Source organism: Scophthalmus maximus, chromosome 19, assembly GCF_022379125.1.
Source record: "Scophthalmus maximus strain ysfricsl-2021 chromosome 19, ASM2237912v1, whole genome shotgun sequence".
Taxonomy (NCBI): domain Eukaryota; kingdom Metazoa; phylum Chordata; class Actinopteri; order Pleuronectiformes; family Scophthalmidae; genus Scophthalmus; species Scophthalmus maximus.
The window spans coordinates 12,144,972-12,165,694 of record NC_061533.1 but is presented as its reverse complement, the minus strand read 5'-3'; the positions used below and the strand labels follow the sequence as shown (position 1 = coordinate 12,165,694).

Sequence of the window (20,723 nt, the reverse complement as noted above, 5' to 3'; positions counted from 1 at the left end):
TGCCCCATTTAATGTTCTGTGTTTTCATACACATTGAAAATGAAGAACTCTGGAGATGTTTTTGTCGTTTGGCCTTTACACCAATGTCTTATCTCTTACTAGACCCAACAAATAGACCCAACGTGGACTCGGGGTCATCTGCCACTGTGCCTCCCTCACAAATGTTGGCGAGACACTGACTTGAAGATAGTTTTCCCTTTTTGAACCTTAACATGGACAACTAATATCTCAGGCCACAGACACTTACATACTCGATAACTTTGTGATTAAAGTTATTCTCAGAGCAGATGCGTAATCAGGCCCATTGAGGAATTACAGGGCTTCCTGTCTGCTTGTGCTGAAAATATGATCCTTAGGAGTGCAGCATTCACAGGGATGCATGTAAAGTTACTTTTCAGAGATTTGCTGAACTTTTAGTTAAAAAAAAAAAGATCTTAATTCCACAAACATATTTGCAATAGAAATTTGTGTATCGGTCTAATTTGCAGAAATTGATCTAAGGACTGTAACAACATTCAGGTTGGTATCAACATCAATCGAATGTTTCAAAAGGAAAAATAAAAAGCCAATTCATACAAGTGTCTTCTGATATTGTTTCCAGTTTATTATGCCCTTTAAACAATTATCAATATAAAAAAACAATTTGGAAATGTATGTAAATCATGATTTATTTGATATATAAGATAAGGATGAAAATATAAGGAACATGTCAAACCTTTAACTCTATATGCAGTAACCCTGGTCCCTGTGTAAACTAGAATAAAACCAATGTTAGAGTTACGAGAACTTCAAAATAAATTTCACAGGTTTGAAGAAGCACCAAGTTACAGTGAGATCCTGTTTGCAGATGCAGCATTTTAGAGGATGAACATAACGGATTATAATGTATACAACATGAAACCAAAGATTTATAAAGCAATGAATTTGTCAACAGAATGCAGTGCTGCTTCCACATTGGTTCTTCATGTTTTCAAAATGTCAAGGTTTAGTAAAGACACAAACCGATTTTGATGAAATATACAAAAACTGCCAGGCTGAGAAATTAAAAGTAAAACAAGGATGACAGCAACTGTTAAGCGATGAATTTCATCATTCATAAATTGCACTCAGGCCGTTTACTCTCTAAATAACACTTTGATTACCTTAAATAAAACACAGACTTAAAATCCAAAAGCACATGGATAGACTCATACATCATTTAATCAAAGCAACTATGTATAGTGGTTGAAATAATTTTTTACACTACTTAAATGTTTGAACATTTCATATAATTTTCTTTGTAAGAACTTAACAGGTGCAGACACACCTGAAAACAGAGCTACTTGTCTTAAAGGTTTTCGTCAACAGAACAGTTCTTGAATGTATTTGTTAAAATTCTGCAAAACTGCACAAAATCAACAAATGTAACTGTAATATGCGTATATAGTAAACTAGTTGAAGAATTGTGTGTGTATAGTGGGTTGTTCTGTTCAGACTTGATTGTCCTTTCGTGTGCTTCAAATGACGGTTCAACAATTCAAAGACTTTTGCCCTCTTTAATGATTAGAGTAGGGAACAGGAGACATGGACATTCTTCTTCTTCATCTAATCTCACCTTTTAATGTTTTACTATCTGTAACAAACCCACAGAGACAAGTGGACTGTGGGAGTGAGCACCAGGCGACTTGCGGCGGCTGCCTTCACTGAACCTTCACCGATATGCATAAGAACTTATTTGCTACTATAGCCTCAATGGTCCTCGCGACATATGTATATAAATGTATGTCGGAATTGTGCTAAGCTTAGACATTTTTGTACACATTTCATCGAATAAATTACAACAGTGCAAGTATTTAATATTTCTACTTAATAAGCACACAGATTTTTGTTTCTTCTGCCTAATGCATCAAACCCCCCTAATTCAACCTGTTTCATTCATTTTAAGGGCAGTGAACAGTAAAAAGACATTTTATATCGGGAGGAAAATGAAAGGATAGGAAGACATACTTTCAACACCATTACATAATCTCATTATTTTATCTCCCCATCATCACAGAGATGCCTTGCATTGAGCCACAAAGTTGCATCAGGTCATCTAACTCTGCCACCGGTGTTTTTGTTACAGATAATAATGCCCAGACTTTCTTTCTAACCATGTGACACAGAATAATACATCTTCATAGAAAAGGACTCAAAGTAACATATCTATAACCTTGTCTAGACAGTGTTCACACGTTTATGGTCAATATTTGTGTCATTGTTTAAATAAAGATGATCACAAAGCAGTTTTTTTGTAACCCTCGTCTCAAGAACTGTTTTTGTTAGTTGTTTAAAAGATTCCAAATATACATCAGAAGTCATAATATCCAAGAGTTGCATACAGCAACCCTGGATGGTGAATATATACAGATGAACATCATTGATCATGTCTCAAACAATCCAATAGTCTTTCAGAAGCAATGGTGAAGGAGACACAGAATGAGACAAACCTGTGTGTATGCAGAAATCTTTGTGTTGTTCCTGTGTGTGTATTTGTGTGTATTTGTGTGTGTGCGTGTGCGTGTGTGTGCGTGTGCGTGTACGTGTGTGCTGCGGACACAGCCAGGTGTCAGTGACCATTAATAATAGTCTGTGACGTGGATTCTGTAGTGCTGGGGAGGGCTGAAGATGAGGTGGAAGCGCTGGTGAAGAAGTTGTCTTCTCTCAGTTTGAGATGCTCCGGGAGCTCCAGGTTGACCTTGGCCTCCTCAATGTCGTTGTTGATGGCTGCAATGAGGGCTTCTGTTCGGGAAGAGATGGAAGACATAGTGAGCAAAGACGGAGAGTGTGTGTGTGTGTGTGTGTGTGTGTGTGTGTGTGTGTGTGTGTGTGTGTATGTGTGTATGTGTGTGTGTGTGTGTGTGTGTGTGTGTGTGTGTTAGAGTGAAGTGACGTACCAAGAGAGTCATAGCTTCTCTCTGGACGGATGTAGCCCACCATGACAACACTGAGAATCTCCCCATAAAAGTCCTCTTTGAACGTGTGAATCACGTGTGTCTCCTAGAACCAAATGGACATTTATTTTCACAAGGGAACAACAATGGTCAGAAATCACCGCTTCGCTCGTATTGTGTTATCAAACCAGACTAAAGAAGAATTGCAGTTGTTCACAAGAGTCATAACTTTGTCGTTTGATTTGTTCCGACATCCTTCTCTCTTTTTGAAATCAGATGGATGGTACAAAATTCTGTGACATTTGGATCCCTGGCAACATTTATGAATGGTTGTCAAAACATGGTATTTGACATAACTAAAACCTATGAAACCTCTTTGATATTCATGAAGAAACCATGTTGAAGTGAATATGCGGAAATATTTCCCCCCCATTAAAATATAGTATGAAATGAGACAAATCATGAGACTGACAATAATCAGTCTTTAACATTCTGCAACCAGCATTCATGTGCAGTCATAGATGAAACCACACAACTGATCCGTTATGCTTTAATGAATGCACACATTCATTGTGTGGACAACCGAACCTCATTAACTTCAAATTTCGGATACTAATCGCTCTTTTTCAATTCAAATATTTTGTCCCACATTTTATTTACACCCCAAAGCTGTGGAGGAAAAAGTGAACTTGTGACCAGACCACCATTGCTTTGAAACCCTGGATGGTCGAAGACTATGTGACATCTTATAAATAGATTTTCAATGTGCAAACGTGCTTTCAGACTAAAACACTACTTGTATTAAGATGTGCTTACCATGGACTTCTTGGTGTTTTTGTAGTAAGGATTCCAGCCAATGCTCATCACCATTTTGTGGACATCCCCATTGGCCACGCAGGCCCAGCCGTAGTAGATTCCTGTGCTGATATCAGCTGGAAGATTGTCCACTACGGAGTGTGGGAAGTTGGCTGGAGGTGGGAAGGAGAAAGGGAGAAAGAGTCAGAAAAAGAAAAGAAAAACATTTAGTATGCAGTCTGCTGGAGAACTGAAATGAAGTTGGATGGAGACTGAAGAAGGAGATGAAGAGGAGAACACCATCTACTTGGAGCATTTTTATTGGAAATGTACTTATTGTGTGTACATGTTTTAACGTTTGGTCAAACTGTGTCAAACCGCTCAGGGCGGAACTGATAAACTGTTAATCATGACATACCAGCCAGTTGTCCCTTCCCCTATCAAAAACTGTCATTTACACCCTGGCAACAGACACAAATCCTCTTCATGCAGGTCAGTACTCATGTAAATAGTTGTTGCCGAATGTTTACAGTTATCAAATGAAGAATATTAGAATTTTTAAAAATGAATGCCTTTACTAGTTTTTACTTCCTTGTAACCGTTTGATTCTGTGTAGTACAGTATTACTACCGTTCTGTCACATGTAGAAGTTACACGGTCATGCAAGATTAAGCTGAACTTTTTAAGCTGAACTTTCTTTTTACAGGAAAGTGTCAATGTTCATTGCCATTATATAAATAGGAGTAAAGTTTGCTTCATGTTGCTTCAGCCAATCATTGCCGGATGAGGCCAATCATCAGTCTGACTTCATATCAAAAATATGTTGAACCCTGATCTGAACGGATAAAACCCACTTTATGAGATGGGACAGTTCATTAGGTCACGACTAGTTTCTGACTCCCACCTACAAACGGCCGTTAAATACTGCATGTCTCTGCAAGTCAGGACAACATCATGAATCATGATCAGTCTGAGAAACTGTAGAATAGATTAGACAGGTTGGTGTCAACGTCATGATTAACATACTCAATATTTATTAGCATATTTTTTTATCCGTTAGATATGAGGCTACAACAAATTTCTGCACAATGGACATTGTTTCATGAAATAACAGCGTCTTCATCCTCATCTTCATCTGTCAAGTTCTGTTGCTCAACTCACATTGACTGCAAACGAAAAAAACAAAACGGTTCCGTCGTTGCGTAAAAACGTGTCGTCATCAATCCTGCACATGCGTCAGGTCTTCACAAACTAACTGGGCTGAATGGTCAGTGGTCAATAACCGACGGTTCACCATCTGATGGACACTCGGCGACATTGGAACACACAGAGGTGCTGCGGCGTGTTCGACGCGGCGTGTTCGATGCGTCACGTTACTGCGGACAGACGCGCTGTGATCTGCGTTAGCCTCGGAACAGCTCAGCGAGAAGCTCGTTCTGATCCACGGACGATGGTCGACTCACCTGTGGGAATCCCCAGCTCTTTGCTCCCCCTCCCGAAGCCTCGGATGACCTCTCCTCGGCAGAAGTACGGAAGGCTTTTCATGGCTGCTCTACTCGGTGACCGTCGTCTACCTTCCGATCGCCACAGAGTGACCTCGAACGACACACGGAAGTCGGACTGGCTAATGATCGACCCGCACTCTGCGGTGGTCTTAGCGTCGCTTGCAACAGCTAGCGAGCCCGGAACCGTAACCGGGCGGGCTTCAAAGTCCGTCCTTGACCCGAGCAGGGGCTTAACCCGCCTGGATGAGTCAGTTCGGTGAAGTTGAAGCTCACTCGCTAAACAGCTGTGGCCCACCGGCTATGTCAGCTAAGCTAACGACAGTTAGCTTCAGCAACGACGGTTGCATTCGGTAGAACTGGTTGTTCAGCACTTGGATGGCGGCCTCGGCTCCTCTCGGGTCCACGGCCACGGGCTGCGCGACGGCTAAAAGAACGCGTCGGGAGTCGAAGACAACCGGTGATGTTACGTATGTTTCACACATCTGCGTCCGAGGCGCTTCTGCCGACGTCATTGACCGCGTGACCAAAGCGGGCGTGGCGTGGAGCCACGTGTTGCCTTCACGTGTTGTCTGTAGATTTTCAGAAGAATGTGTTCCGCAGGAGGGAACAATGTCCAAAAAAAGAGTGAATACAAAAAAGGTGGTGACCGTGGCGAGTTAAGGGGCTATGACGTCCACCAGGTAGTTAGAATTACACACAAAGTGGGCAGATAAAGAATGGCTTCAAAATAAAATATGAAATGTAAATTACTGTTGATCAATAAAAATATCTATTTTTTACGAGTTTAATTTGATTATATTTAGATCCGAAAAAGTCAGTGAGAATCAGGGGGATGAATGTTGTCAGGACAGAGAAAACAAGCCAGGACCCAGGAAAAGGGAGCTCCGGCTAGTTAACGTTTGCAACATGCTAATCACATCTTTAGGTTCGCTATAACCAAAGGTTACGAGCTCCATTGGTGCTGAGCTTCGTCTCCATTAACCTCATTTCACTCGTTGTATGTGATCTCCCGGTAACGTAATGGGTCCTACTGGGTTATTCTATAGATTTACAAAGATACATTTGAGGTGATATCTACACCTAGACTAACGTGTTGATGAGGCGTATAACTTCCTGATATCAAGCACATGGCATGTCACATCGTTTTGCTTTGTATTAAGTACATTTCTGAGTCTGGCAACATTTAATAAATATATTTGCTGAGCTGTGCTGCCTTTCAGGGGAGGTCATTCAATCTATGCAGCCCTATGAAGGCAGCAGGACAGGTTTGACCCCAACCACAAGAGGGCGACATTCCCAAGCCACAAACTCTTAGCCCGGAGCAATAGTCTTTCTTTTCTTTTTCTTTTTTTTTTACTAGTCAGTGACGATCAGACGCGATTATGATAAACATCATTCGATTAACCTAGTTCAAATCGCAGTCTTAATACGAATAAAAAAAGATGTTATGCAGATCATATTTTAGACATCAACTTTGAAATGTCAGCCTGTAAAAAAAATCCATTTAATTATGGGCATACAAGTAAGAGAGAGGGATCCCTAAAAATCACATGGAATTGTATTAATATTTCTAAATAATTTTTTTGGAAAGCCTGGAATTACAAGGTTTTTGGTAAGTAATTAGTGTCATAACATGAGTTAAAAAATTGTCTGAATACATGTTGTTTGTATACAGGTGTTTATTCATGCAAGTAAATGGGACTGAAACACATTAGAATATTGACACACCTAAAATAATATTTGCATTGTGACCCAGGCTACATCTATACTCATACACAATCTCGTTTTCGCTCCGCTTCAGTAATAACCCACGTCACCATACGTACATGCAACACCTGAACACCTGTGACCCATTGCAGTGCCAGTGCAAACACAAAGCCGCTGGTTGCTTAGTTACAGATCACACAAAAAACAAAAGACAGCAATGGTGGCAAGTAAGACAAAGGATTTCTTTAATGGGCCAATGACGAGGTAGTTTCGTTATTTTTAATACCTAAACCATGTGATGTAGGAGCATGCAGAAATTCAGAAAGAGCCGGAGCAGGACAAATGTAAGTGTTGCCCTTAGTATATAGGCTAGAATTCACAGTTTTGTCAATATACAGTTTATGCAATCATCATAGTTATTCAGGAGTTTTTCAGTTAAAAACATACATGACAGAAGAAAAGTTTTATTTACTATGGATGTGCAATTACTGTTTCTTGATTAGCATTCCAAAAAATACAATAAAATATGCCTACTATATGTGCTACATGAATAAACACAGAATTGTGAGATTACCAATACAAATCTTATGTTATATAAAATGTAAGATGAGAACTATGTCAAATTTAAAAGTTACCATTTATATAATTTTCCTCCATAAATGCCATAGAAATAAAGAAAAATCCTAAAATTCATATTTTGCTGTGAAGCTGCACTCTTAGAAGAGATGTGTTAAAAAATGACACACAAAAATGTGTTGTTACACATTTAACACACTGTGTGTGGATTTCTACCTAACAGTGTAAAAAATGTGTAAAGAATGTGTAAAAAGCTTAACACAGTGGATGTGTTGGACAGTGAATCTGAATTCCGCCCAGCAACAGCGTCATCCTTTTTTCGCGGTCCGCCATATTCGCGCCCCAGTATGGAAAGAGTCACAGTCGACAAAGGAGAAGGATGGAGACTGCTTCGTTGCTGCTGTCAAACTCCATGGTGAGCACGATTTTATCTTAAGGTAATAAAAACATGTCGACGTTTCGAATCATGTGGAAGTTGGTGTTCGAGTTAGGCCATGTCAGCGTTTAGAGTGATGTTCGAGCCGTTAGCGCTCACGTTAGCTAACGTCACACTAGCTAGCCGCCACTATTCTACATTCATTTAAAATCAAAATATCCCTGCTGTTACTGTAATAAACTGTAGCCAGAGACTATTACGTCAATGTTCGGTCATTTGCTGGAAGTTAACTGACTGGCTGTTGTTCCATAAAATTACCGTTTTATGTACCCGGTGTCCCTGAACGTCACCTGAGAGCCGCTACGCAGTCATACTTGGCTCTCATTTCTGTTCTTTTTTTCTTTTTTTTTTGCCTTAAATGGTACTGAAATGTCAACTGGGAGCTGGTGAGCTGTAATTGAACCAAAATGTTCACATAAATTCGGCATGTATATAATCGGTCTAAATCATTTAAAAAAATAAACGTCGAGCCTTAACGTTAGTGTGGTTCAGGGGCCGTCCAATGACTGCCTTTACCACACTTCCATTGTGATTTTGAAGTTTATTTTTACCCTTCTGATGACACCATGTCAAATTAATTTTGGGACATTTTAGTAAGACAGTGGTTCGTTTCTGTTAAGTCGCCGCAGCAAATCGATTGCCTCCACTCCTACAAAAATGTATGAAATGTCATGAAGTCACATTTTCAAGACTGCAAGGGCTTTTATTTTGAAACGATGAGACAGCGACGGCGTGCTGTGGCCAGCGCGGCCCAGGGTAGAGGAGGAGAGGGGCAGAGAGAGGAGGAGAGAGAGGAGGAGAAGAGGAGAGGGCGAGAGAGAGGAGGAGAAGAGGAGAGAGAGGAGGAGAGGAGGAGAGGGCGAGAGAGAGGAGGAGAGGGGGAGAGAGAGGGGGAGAGAGAGGAGGAGAGAGAGGAGAGAGAGGAGGAGAAGAGGAGAGAGCGAGAGAGAGGAGGAGAAGAGGAGAGGGCGAGAGAGAGGAGGAGAGAGAGGAGGAGAGGGCGAGAGAGAGGAGGAGAGGGGGAGAGAGAGGAGGAGAGAGAGGAGGAGAAGAGGAGGAGAGAGAGGAGGAGAAGAGGAGAGAGAGGAGGAGAGGGCGAGAGAGAGGAGTAGAGAGAGGAGGAGAAGAGGAGAGAGAGGAGGAGAGGGCGAGAGAGAGGAGGAGAGAGAGGAGGAGAGGGGGAGAGAGAGGAGGAGAGAGAGGAGGAGAGGGCGAGAGAGAGGAGTAGAGAGAGGAGGAGAAGAGGAGAGAGAGGAGGAGAGGGCGAGAGAGAGGAGGAGAGAGAGGAGGAGAGGGCGAGAGAGAGGAGGAGAGGGCGAGAGAGAGGAGGAGAGGGGGAGAGAGAGGAGGAGAGGGCGAGAGAGAGGAGGAGAGGGGGAGAGAGAGGAGGAGAGCAGGAGAGGGCGAGAGAGAGGAGGAGAGGGGGAGAGAGAGGAGGAGAGGGCGAGAGAGAGGAGGAGAGCAGGAGAGGGCGAGAGAGAGGAGGAGAGGGGGAGAGAGAGGAGGAGAGGGCGAGAGAGAGGAGGAGAGGGCGAGAGAGAGGAGGAGAGGGGGAGAGAGAGCAGGAGAGGGCGAGAGAGAGGAGGAGAGGGGGAGAGAGAGGAGGAGAGCAGGAGAGGGCGAGAGAGAGGAGGAGAGGGGGAGAGAGAGGAGGAGAGGGCGAGAGAGAGGAGGAGAGGGCGAGAGAGGAGGAGAGCAGGAGAGGGCGAGAGAGAGGAGGAGAGGGGGAGAGAGAGGAGGAGAGGGCGAGAGAGAGGAGGAGAGGGCGAGAGAGAGGAGGAGAGGGGGAGAGAGAGCAGGAGAGGGCGAGAGAGAGGAGGAGAGGGGGAGAGAGAGGAGGAGAGCAGGAGAGGGCGAGAGAGAGGAGGAGAGGGGGAGAGAGAGGAGGAGAGGGCGAGAGAGAGGAGGAGAGCAGGAGAGGGCGAGAGAGAGGAGGAGAGGGGGAGAGAGAGGAGGAGAGCAGGAGAGGGCGAGAGAGAGGAGGAGAGAGAGGAGGAGAGGGCGAGAGAGAGGAGGAGAGGGGGAGAGAGAGGAGGAGAGGGCGAGAGAGAGGAGGAGAGGGGGAGAGAGAGGAGGAGAGGGGGAGAGGGCGAGAGAGAGGAGGAGAGGGCGAGAGAGAGGAGGAGAGGGGGAGAGGGGGAGAGAGAGGAGGAGAGGGGGAGAGGGGTCTTACCGGGGACCTGTGAGAAAAAGTTAAATTTCGCTTCTGCTTATCGTTTTGTTAAAGATACATATATATTGTAATGTACTTCACGTATCAACGTAACTGCGCCTGTGTTTTGATAGGAGCTAGCACGTAGCATGCATGCTAACGTCCGAGTGAAACATGGACCGAAGTTAAACGGTCAATGGTCCGACTGCACTTAAAGCCACAACGAGACAAAGTGCAGTGAATGCGCGGCGTTTATGAGCTGCAGTTCGGGTCGCACCTCGGATCTGGACAGACACTTAAGGCAGCACGACACTGATTTGGAGCAGTGGAGCTACACTGTTGGTTTGTTGTGCTGCAGTCTGAGTGAGACTTTGCGAATGCTGATCATGCTCCTCCAGTGAAGCTCTTTGTCATGCAGTTAGAATATCTGCCATTATGCCCCTTCAGTTACCATATTTTGCCCCTATTGCTGCTTTGATGAACTTATTTCCCTTGAATTGTTATTGTAGATGATAGAATTTTACTGATATTTGGTTGGTTGGCCGGCCCCCACTACTGAAAAAATCATATAGAGGAACCACTGTACTGATATATCACTAATTACTTGAATAAATATAATTTACCTGACAATCCTGGTGGTAGTTTCAGTGTCGTGTTATGGGGATATTTAATCACATTTGACTTTGAAATTAATTCACAATGAATTGAATTTTGATGTGTACTTCACTTTTTTGTTTCATGTTTACAGGAAGGGAGACATGGGCAGGAGGAATCTGTGAAAGTCCTTGCAACTATTTTCAAGAATGGAAATGAATTGAAAAGAAAAAGCCAAAGCACAACAGAGCTTTTGGAAAAAACAAGTGAATTGGGATTGGTCCTTGACCGGATTTTAAAATTTAACACTGATTTCCAAGAGTTTACTGATGTTGAAAGTAGTGTGCAGATTAGTAACCTTGACAGATTCCAAGTGCACTTTTCAGAAGCACCTCATCTTCAAACTGTCCCAAGAGAAGTCTGTCAAACTCAGGTACATTTTACCATGATTTTTTGGGGGTCATGTGTTCAGATTGTCAAATTGTGTTTAAGAGAAGTCAAAGAGTCTAACTTTCTGCCCTGCTCTTAATTATCTGTTCAGCCTACACAGGTGCCTGATCTACAGGCTGGTCTGAGGCCTCTGCTTGAAATGAAAGTTCCAGAAATATTTGATGAACTCCAAACTAAGGGCATTGTTACAGAGAAGACCAGGCTGAAACTTGTTAAAGTTTGCATCTCAGACTTGGTGGAAAAGCATGGATTGTAAGTACAGTATATGAACGTGAAATGTTTATGTATTATTTAAGTATATTTTAAGAGTGGTTATACAAATAAGCCCACTTGTCATGATTGGACTATTTTAAGAATGTACAGCATAGGTGCCTTGAATGTAATTGTGAATGTTGTAAGAGTATGAATTGCAATGGGGGGATAAAGTAGACGTTCTCATTTGCTTGTTAACAGTTGCTTTTTAATCATACATTTGACTCTAAGTGCTTCTCGTGTCATTTTTAAAAGAAGAGAAAAAACTGAGAAAAAAGGGTCATTAGTTGTTGTTTGTTTGTTTCAATAGTTATCCCTCCACTACTGAAAAGGTGGTTCTTGCAAAGAACATCATTACCATCTTCCCGTCCCTAAAAGTCCAAATTGATGGCAGAGGAGAAGGCTTTGTGAGTATAAAGTTTCTTAGTTAAAAACAAATCAAAATTAAAACATATTGGATCGCTTGCTCCTCTCACCAGCTCTACTTCCAGTCAACAATCTTCTGTAACTGTAATAATTATTTAAAGGAGCAATATTTAATATGTTTACTGTATTAAATCATAAAATGACAATAATATGTCATTAGATATTAAGCATGGTAAGTTGAAATACTTTCTTTTCTGACAACAATGCTAAAGCCAGTATTTTCTCTTTTGAATTTTCCATTCCGGTCCGGCACTATTTGATATGTTCTTTTTTCCCTCTTCTTAGGAGCATTTCTTTGATCCAGCATCACGCTCTGGGTTTTTGGAGATGAGACTTCGCAATATCCACCGGAAGTTAGAGGAAGGTCAGCGCCGTTACAGTAGACACAAGAGGAGCCGAGATGTTAATGAGATGTCAAATTCTGTGCAGGATGAAGGGGACAGCAGTGACGTCAGAGAGTTCATCAACCTGATGAAAAGGCTGAGGCCTTCTGCAGAAAACATTTCCTCAATCAAATCAGCGATGCAGAAAACCTTCACCTGGCGCAGATCGTGGATATCCAAACATTCACCCACTATGGAGGAAATCTTGCAAGAGTATCCACGCTTCTTGGATATACCAACACTGGTGGGTGTCTTTTTGTACCCCTTGCTATGTAGATTCAAGCAATTAAAAACAAGCCATTCTTTTTGTGCCATTATAGACAAATGAATTGATGAGGTTTATTTATATTATGTGTCTCTGTCCACTGCAACCACCCAGCTTGATACAGAGTTTGGTAAAATGCATGAAGGAAAGGGGGACCTGTTCCTAAGGCGGTGGGAGGCCAGCATCATGCCAAAGCTGAAAGCTGTTGCTGCCAGCGAGAAGGGTGATGTTGCATCTCTTGTTGAAGGGATGGAAGACCAGAGTGATGGTATGTACTAAATATTACATTTAATTTCTTCAATTTTGCCACAAAATAGTTTAATATGCTTGTTTACCTCTCTTCTTACCCAACCCCTGTTTCTTGTTTGCAGATGAGAATTGCTACATGATGTTGGTCGTCCTTACTCATCTCCTTCCACCAATTGCAGCAAGCCGCTGTAGCGTCAAGTCTGCGATTAAGCGACTTGTTGATTTTGTACCGGTATGTTTGTTCGGAATCTTGAGTTAATGTTGATAATCCTCGACAGGGTGTCTGCAGGTCCTTAAAATGTCTTGAATTAAATTTTATGAATATTAGGCCTTAAAAGTCATTGAATAGTCCACATTTCTGATGTGACAAATCGTTAAACTTATTTAAGGAGAGTAATACACACATTATGTTGATCATTTTTGCACCTGTTGTCAGTGTTGGGCTTGCTGTGTTTCTTAAGCAGCTTATCATAGATCACCATATGCTTCACAAGAAGTTGTTTTGCCGAAATCTAATTCCGAAGCACCATTTTATGGTACATTATCCAAGAATGCTTTGTTTGTTTGGACCTCTTTCTCAGTTGTGGTGTATGAGATTTGAGGCAAAGCATAATCCAATGAAAAGGCAAGCACATGTGGTATGCAATTTCCAAAATATTGCCAAAACTCTTGCTTATAAACATCAGGTTCAACAAATGTACAATTTCAAGCTTGGTGACCCGTTTTGTAAAAAATACAATGTCGACAATGCCTTTCCTGTGAACATTGGTGCTTAAAAGAAAGCTGTTGTTATACTTGAGGGACTAAAGTCAGCCCTACACACAAATTTCACAATGAGTAGCATTATTTATGTTACACATTCGCTGACTGTAAATGGCCAGACATACAGGACTGGATCTGTGCTGCCACTCAAGACTCAGCATCAAGGGGAGCACTTATTTGGAGAGATCATTCATGTTATACCCCAGGGTGAGGCATTCCTCTTTCTTATTAGAGTACTTGAAGTTAAGTACTTTAATGAGCATTTCTATGCATATGTTGTGCAAAAGACTAAAGACTTTGAAATGATCAATTTAGATGATGTTGCAGATGTTAGACCTCTTGGCATAATGTCAAATTTCAGCACTGACGAACTCTATCTCAATCCGAGGTATAAGATTTTGTAGGTGTGCATCTGTCGATGGTTATTGATGTCATGTTCAGAATTCAATAACATGAATTTTTGTACTTGTGTTATATATATTGTATTACAAATAGATTTATTGCATGTGAAGTTTTGAAAAAAATTGCTTTTTAAAAGGGTTTAATATGAAATCTTAAATAAATGACTAATGAATGTATTCTTGCTTTTCATTATTTTTAAATTAAAGAAAACATTACAAATTTATTTACACACAATTAACACTTTTAAGTGTTTATCTGGTTTACACATGTTTTACACATAATGTGTAAAACTTACACAATTATGTGTTAAGCTGCGTAACACAGCTGTTGTGTAAAATGGTTTACACATTTGCTGTGTTGACTTTAACACAACATGTGTTGTCCCTGAGCACACTCAGTAGATGTGTTGAAATTCAACACATGTTGTGTCATTTTTAACACATCACTTCTTAGTGTGTGTGAAGGCATCAGGAGGAAACAAACTTGGAATTCGATTTAAAAAATAACGTGTAACATTGTAACCATCCAGGCAGTTGTTTTTGTTGCTGGCAGGATAAATAAAAGCTTCAGTCCTCTGTGTCAAACTCACTGGGAAATAGCACTGATTGTTTTTGCAAATTCAAATTTCTAAATTGTGATTGCGATATTTCAAGGCTATTTGCAGGAGCAAATTTCAACATTTGTCTTTAGTTAGGTTGCTTAGGTGGAGGATAAATGGTTTTACTTTGAAAAGTGCTGACAGGAAGTCTTGCTTTCATACAGTATCAATCAAGTGCACCTACTAGGTCTGTAGACCTCAGACATGCAACAGGGAAGAAACAGAGAACAATAGGAATCGGGAAGACTCTAATCTGATGTGCTGCTTGTTAATTCAAAGGTAGGAAGCATTTGTCTACACTACAGTTTAGCTAAACCAGAGTTGCAACTGACTGTAATTTAATCATTTATGCCTAAATAATATTACTTTCACTGAATGCCTGTGCTTTCGCCTCAGATCCGTCTTGAATCGTTTAAAAAGAGATACATTAGTTTTATTATTGATATATATTCAACAATAAATTCTGTACGCCTGCTTATTATGCTTATTCTTGAAAGTGGTCTCAGGCTTTTGGACCCCACTGTATTTATTGATTTTTTTTCACAAACACAGGACAGTGTACAGGATGAAAAAAATAAAAAAGTGAGAGGAAAAGCATAGATAAAAGAAAATTTCAACATAAATGAATAAAATGACCACCAGACAAGGGCCTCGATAAAAAACATAGGGTAAATAAATAAATAAAGATGTCAGATATACCGCCCTGTAAGGCTAACGTTTAGGACAGCTGTGAATCCCAAACCCAAGAATCTACTTTAGTAACTTTAACATTGAGCCCTAATAACGTTTAAATTCAATATTTCTAGGGTATGCAAATACAGGTACCTGTCTCTTTTGCATTAAGTGCAGAGCTCTGAAACTGATCCATGTATCTTAATTGATCCTACGGAGTTTCTTTGGTGTAAATGTTGAACTGCAAGAGCTAGTGGAGGCTGTTGTATGAGAAGGTTAGTGCCTCAAATAGAGACATTCACCATTTTCAAAAGCCCGGGTCTAGGTCCCTTTTGGTCCTCTTGCTGACGGGTTTAGACACTGTGAGAGCCAAAATTCGGCTATACGTAAAGGACAATGTAGAGCACAAAATGCCTCACGGGTGTTTTCTTTTAGAGTTTTGTTAATCTCGAGGAGCTTTATGGGAGTGGAGTTTTCTCCTGACCTGTAAATAATTGAAGAAACACGTAGTTTGGAGGTGAAAGGTTCTACCTAGCTGTTCAAATGACAAATGAGTATGTTTTTCCCACAAAGATCCCCAAAGATACTCCCTCTCCGAGCAGAGGGAGGCAGGGGCTGATTTCTCTTTGCCATATTGCCCTGGACTGAGAAGCCTGGTAATAATATCTGGAGATCAGCGAGCTTCATTCCTCCATATTGGAGAGTATTGTAAAGGGGTTTGATTTTAATTTTTGGAACCTTCCTCCTATAGATGAATGTAGATATAATTCTTTGCAGTTTCTTGCGAAAAAAATCTTAATTATGGTTATGGGGTGAAATTTAGGCAGGACGTCCTCAGTATTGTGACCTGATTGGTATTTTACTTTGGTTAAAGTTAATGCATTTGTTTTAAAACAGTTTGAGTAAAGACATTTTAAATTCAGAAAAGATTAAAGGTATGAATTCCCTCTTGTTTTGCTTGAAATCTCGTTCTTTTTTCATTATGTTTTAGCTTATGTTTTCAATAATGGCATGAACTTTGATTGAAAGTCAATTTAAAATCGCCTACCTGGGAAATTGTGTAGTTAAACATTATCTACGAAACATCTATTATCTACATTGGAGCATGACCTTTGCTTCACTGTCACCTTTGTTTTTATACTAAGAAACTGGTTGTCAAGAGAGAAGATTACCGTCTGTTTCTTTTGTCTTGTTCCAGGTGCAATAATGTGGAGGGACTGGTCTGCCTGGATCCATAGTAAAAGGAACTGTTCTACACATTGTTAAATATTAATCTATAAAAACACATTCATTTGTTTTAAAACAGTTTGAGTAAAGACATTTTAAATTCAGAAAAGATTAAAGGTATGAATTCCCTCTTGTTTTGCTTGAAATCTCGTTCTTTTTTCATTATGTTTTAGCTTATGTTTTCAATAATGGCATGAACTTTGATTGAAAGTCAATTTAAAATCGCCTACCTGGGAAATTGTGTAGTTAAACATTATCTACGAAACATCTATTATCTACATTGGAGCATGACCTTTGCTTCACTGTCACCTTTGTTTTTATACTAAGAAACTGGTTGTCAAGAGAGAAGATTACCGTCTGTTTCTTTTGTCTTGTTCCAGGTGCAATAATGTGGAGGGACTGGTCTGCCTGGATCCATAGTAAAAGGAACTGTTCTACACATTGTTAAATATTAATCTATAAAAACACATTCATACAATCAGCTAGAAAGGACAAGAAAGGCATTTTAGCTTAAATTTTGGGTTTAAGTAAGCCTGAATTAGCCTGAACAGCTCAACAGTTCATGTGCCAAGGTTACTGTTATGTTTCAGTCAGGCCTTAATCATTTTAGACACATAGTCTTTCATAGACATAAAAAAAGTTAGTGAGTGAGTCTATGACAGAAATATTATAAGGGGAAGTGCAGGTGGACTAAATACAGAACTCATACTGTAAAAACGTTTTGATTGAGTTGCTCCTCTCATATAATGAAGCTACTGAAAAGAGGCAGGCTTCTACTGTTCCTGAAGCTCACCCTTGTATTGGGATCACTATGGATGCTTTCTCTACTCACTCGGCCAAAAGCAGAATGGAGTCTCACCTACATTCTCAGGTACAGCTGGTTGAAGTACACAGACGAAGATGACAGCCCAGAGAAAGTGTGCAACTGCTCAGCTATCCTGCAGGGAGAGAGGGAGGCACTGGAAGAGGCTAAATTGCTGGCCATCACTAAAGAATTCCGGAAGACTGTTCGCATTCCAGATGAATATTACATTAATGCATCCCAAGACTGCAGGTGTGTTTCTTTAAACTACATATTTTGGTATCATACTTTGCCATTATTTGAATGCACTGAATTGTGTACTTGCAGGCAATTCAAGTTAAGCAGAAAATACTTAACATTCCCACTAAGCCAGGAAGAAGCTGACTTCCCTCTGGCCTACTCTATTGTTGTGCATCACAAGGTATGCAAATTCTAAAGCCTAAATTTTGAAATAAAACAAACTATGAACAGACAATTTACTTGAGTCATTAATTAACTCAAGTAAATTGTCACATTTGAAATTCTGTTGAAATATATAAAAAGGGTTAGCCCTAACCCATGTTTTGTTGCTTTTCATAAACCCAGGTGCAGAACTTTGAGCGACTGCTGCGAGCAATCTATGCGCCTCAAAATATATATTGTGTCCATGTGGACAAAACAGCGGAGGCCTCAGTCTTATCTGCAATCAGAGCTATCACTTCCTGTTTACCCAACACCTTCATTGTCAGCCAGGCTGTGGACGTGGTCTATTCTGCCTGGCCACGCGTCCAGGCTGACCTTAACTGTATGGCTGATCTATATAAAGCCACCACGAAATGGAAATACTTCATCAACCTTTGTGGCCAAGATTTCCCTCTGAAAACCAACCTGGAGATTGTAAGGATGCTGCGTTCACTCAATGGCGGGAACAGCCTAGAGTCGGAAAAACTGCCTGCAGAAAAGATGTGGAGGGTGACAAATGTTCACCAGATTGTTGATGGACAAATACAGGTACTTATTTTGAAGATTTTAGTTACATTTTAATTTTTGACTGTACTGATCATCACCCTAATATGAATCACTATTTCAACTGGCTCAGGGGACAGGAAAGGCAAAGGAGCCACCTCCATTCAACCTACCAATTCTGTCAGGAAGTGCCTACTTTGTGGTCAACCGAGGCTTCATCCGCAGTGTGTTGGAGGACAAACGAATACTAGCACTAATGGAATGGGCCAAAGAGACGTACAGTCCTGATGAATTTCTCTGGGCAACCATTCAGCGAATTCCTGGTGTTCCTGGCTCAACACGGCCCAGCCGCAAATATGACATGTCAGACATCAATGCAATCGCTAGGCTGGTGAAGTGGCAGTGGCATGAGGGGTCACAGGAGTCACTGGAGGCGGTGTACCCAAAGTGTCAAGGCAGTCACGTCAGGTCGATATGTGTGTACGGAGTTGGAGACCTACAGTGGATGCTTGAGCATCATCACCTCTTTGCCAACAAGTTTGACACAGACACAGATCCCATCGCTGTCTACTGCTTGGAGAAATATCTGAGAAAAAAAGCACTGTCTCAGTTACATTAGGTGTATTGCAGATTTTCCCTGGCAAGCAAGAAAATATATATATTCATAGTGTGGTAAATACAATAAGATAATAAACAAGTTTAATTAGTGCCAATACATTATTCAGTTCTATTGCAGCATGGCATTTTTTCAGTGACAATTAGAGCGATCAAAACAAGAGCCCAAAAGAAAATTTCCCTTGAGGCTTTCATGTGAAAACAATTGTTTTTCCTTATGATGTATGGTAGAATTTTTTAAAAGACTGATGAAGATAATTACATCTTTATTGAAACAAACATTTGACATATTTTACAACAAAACAACCACTTGCAAGCCACAAATAAAAAGACACACTTTAACCTGCACAGTAGGCACTCTTTATGCTGCACCTGTCTAAATCAGTGAACATAGAATTTCCCTCATCACTCCATAACAATTCCCCCTCACTTTCTCGCACGCACTCATGCATGCACACGCGCATAACCTGATTAAACCATGACTAAATTCACATCCTACACAATTCCGCATCAAGGTGAGTAGTCAGATCAGAGTAATGTGAAACTGAGAAACTGAAAGCATGCAACACATTACTGCAGCTCCTGGTAACTGCTTTTTGGTTGATGATGATGACATCTCTAGTATTTTCACAGTGATATACTGCTAATGCTAATAGAATAGCCGATTCATAGTTTTTTAAAGATATGTTTCAAGGTGTTGGATGAGTTGGTGATATATAATAAAATATCTTTTTTTATCACATGTGGATCATACATTTGTAAAACTTGACTGTCTTAAATTAGAGTCTAAATAGAGTATCCCTTAACATTATAGTCTAGTGACTCAGCTACAGTACAGTAAGATCCCAATTTTTTTTTTTTTACAACTGTATATGTGTGAACAGACCGGCAGTAATACAACTTCTTTTGGCATGTATTTGGTTATGGCCTTGCTATGGCTTCAGAGAATCCTCACTTACATGTTAACAAAAACAAAACAACAACTACCAAATGGGGAATACAATCAACTGCTGTGTAGATATAGTAGTACAAGATAAAGCATCTTCCCTCCGGCACAGTGACAATCTCAGTCACTGTAAATTCCGTATCATGTTTAGCACCAGTGAGGGAAGTACTGACTTCGTAGAACTGACGTTTCTCACTGAACAAGCAATTGCCGCAGGGTTTATTTACCACAGCGTCTTCTTTTCCAGCCTGTTGCAAATGCCGTACACATCATGCTGCAGGGTTTCTCATTTTCAGACATGCTGTGGTAGAATACAGCACAATGCAGGGAGAAGATATGCAGGAGTCACACATCTTGTAATTGTTAAACAGTGGAGTTCCCCCTCTTCTGATCGGCTCTGAGTGAGAGAGAGAAGATGACATAAAGGCAAAAATAATGAATCAGTTAAAGGAAAGGGATTGCCAGAGAAAACTATATAATCTCTGAGAACTAAAAACAGTGGTCAGATCATTGTAAAAGGCTGTTTCAATGCTCTGCAACACAAACTATATACCAGTAGCAGATGCAAATATCTCCATGGTTAATTCTAATTTTAATAACAGAAGAATCCACTACACCAAGCTGCTTGCTTTGTAATACTGCACATATACCTCAGAAATAAGTCAAGGATTTACTTACAAGCAAAATCATTGTTAGTCATGAAAAGCATTGCCACTGTCTTCGTTGAAACGCCAGCATAGAATTGTTTGGAAAACATGTCTGTAAGGCTTTGCAGACAAAGGACTTAATTTTGTATTTACTGCAGCAAATTTAGCATTTTTAAGTTACATTCTTCAAATATCAAAGTAATGAAAAATACACGGTGACTGTGAGAGGAAGCGCCTTTTGGTACTGATCACGTCTCAGTCACCTGTTTCAGGTATAGAAACAATTGTGTAGATACGTTTCTCGGGTTATTTTGATGGAACAGACGCAGAGTTTCAGAGAGATACACAGTACAAAGGGACTTCTGACATGGCATATTGACACAGTTGTACCGGCAAGTGATGTGT

General features: G+C 40.6%; 4 protein-coding genes across 11 annotated transcripts in view; 2 read left to right on the top strand and 2 right to left on the bottom strand.

Moving 5' to 3' along the window:
* Positions 1-1,515: 1,515 nt before the first annotated feature.
* Positions 1,516-5,695, bottom strand: rfk (riboflavin kinase). The gene is made up of 4 exons (XM_035640106.1): positions 5,171-5,695; positions 3,729-3,880; positions 2,916-3,018; positions 1,516-2,760 (listed from the first exon to the last, which is right to left on the bottom strand). The coding sequence occupies exons 1-4, from the start codon at positions 5,250-5,252 to the stop codon at positions 2,588-2,590; spliced, it is 510 nt and encodes a 169-aa protein (XP_035495999.1). The 5' UTR covers positions 5,253-5,695; the 3' UTR covers positions 1,516-2,587.
* On the top strand, positions 4,162-14,042 carry LOC118301910. Of its 4 annotated transcripts, none has more exons than XM_047329175.1 (8): positions 4,162-4,199; positions 7,776-7,910; positions 10,832-11,110; positions 11,219-11,379; positions 11,690-11,786; positions 12,091-12,432; positions 12,568-12,721; positions 12,825-14,042. In XM_047329175.1, the coding sequence occupies exons 2-8, from the start codon at positions 7,875-7,877 to the stop codon at positions 12,959-12,961; spliced, it is 1,206 nt and encodes a 401-aa protein (XP_047185131.1). In that variant the 5' UTR covers positions 4,162-4,199; positions 7,776-7,874; the 3' UTR covers positions 12,962-14,042. The 4 variants fall into 4 exon arrangements, with proteins under 4 accessions (XP_047185131.1, XP_047185133.1, XP_047185132.1 ...); XM_047329177.1 differs by lacking the exon at positions 4,162-4,199 and adding an exon at positions 5,860-7,263 and having other exon boundaries at positions 7,802-7,910; XM_047329176.1 differs by lacking the exon at positions 4,162-4,199 and adding an exon at positions 5,860-7,263 and having other exon boundaries at positions 7,796-7,910.
* Positions 14,043-14,575: 533 nt separating this feature from the next.
* LOC118314023 (beta-1,3-galactosyl-O-glycosyl-glycoprotein beta-1,6-N-acetylglucosaminyltransferase) lies at positions 14,576-19,465 on the top strand. 2 transcript variants are annotated; one of them, XM_035640103.2, is made up of 6 exons: positions 14,576-14,743; positions 16,335-16,480; positions 16,744-17,417; positions 17,493-17,586; positions 17,751-18,155; positions 18,244-19,465. In XM_035640103.2, exons 3-6 carry the CDS (start codon positions 17,110-17,112, stop codon positions 18,727-18,729), a joined length of 1,293 nt encoding a protein of 430 aa, XP_035495996.2. In that variant the 5' UTR covers positions 14,576-14,743; positions 16,335-16,480; positions 16,744-17,109; the 3' UTR covers positions 18,730-19,465. The 2 variants fall into 2 exon arrangements, with proteins under 2 accessions (XP_035495996.2, XP_035495997.2); XM_035640104.2 differs by lacking the exon at positions 14,576-14,743 and adding an exon at positions 14,819-16,071.
* LOC118314021 overlaps positions 18,975-20,723 on the bottom strand; it is a 32,141-nt gene continuing 30,392 nt past the window's right edge. For all 4 annotated transcript variants that reach the window (XM_047329172.1, XM_035640095.2, XM_047329173.1 and 1 more), the window contains one exon: positions 18,975-20,068. In XM_047329172.1, the coding sequence (XP_047185128.1) occupies positions 20,035-20,068 (34 nt within the window). In that variant the 3' untranslated portion in view covers positions 18,975-20,034. The remainder of the gene's footprint in view (positions 20,069-20,723) is intronic.

What these genes read in the sequence shown, in the direction of transcription:
- rfk (XM_035640106.1), bottom strand. Translation starts at nt 5,252, where the DNA reads ATGAAAAGCCTTCCGTACTTCTGCCGAGGAGAGGTCATCCGAGGCTTC. An exon ending in AAAACACCAAGAAGTCCATG is followed by an intron (nt 3,019 to 3,728) that starts GTAAGCACATCT and finishes ATTTGGTTCTAG; the next exon opens with GAGACACACGTGATTCACAC. An exon ending in GAGAAGCTATGACTCTCTTG is followed by an intron (nt 2,761 to 2,915) that starts GTACGTCACTTC and finishes CTTCCCGAACAG; the next exon opens with AAGCCCTCATTGCAGCCATC.
- LOC118301910 (XM_047329175.1), top strand. Translation starts at nt 7,875, where the DNA reads ATGGAGACTGCTTCGTTGCTGCTGTCAAACTCCATG. An exon ending in GAGAAGTCTGTCAAACTCAG is followed by an intron (nt 11,111 to 11,218) that starts GTACATTTTACC and finishes TTATCTGTTCAG; the next exon opens with CCTACACAGGTGCCTGATCT. An exon ending in GATGGAAGACCAGAGTGATG is followed by an intron (nt 12,722 to 12,824) that starts GTATGTACTAAA and finishes TCTTGTTTGCAG; the next exon opens with ATGAGAATTGCTACATGATG.
- LOC118314023 (XM_035640103.2), top strand. Translation starts at nt 17,110, where the DNA reads ATGAAGCTACTGAAAAGAGGCAGGCTTCTACTGTTCCTGAAGCTCACC. An exon ending in CTATTGTTGTGCATCACAAG is followed by an intron (nt 17,587 to 17,750) that starts GTATGCAAATTC and finishes TCATAAACCCAG; the next exon opens with GTGCAGAACTTTGAGCGACT. An exon ending in TTGTTGATGGACAAATACAG is followed by an intron (nt 18,156 to 18,243) that starts GTACTTATTTTG and finishes CAACTGGCTCAG; the next exon opens with GGGACAGGAAAGGCAAAGGA.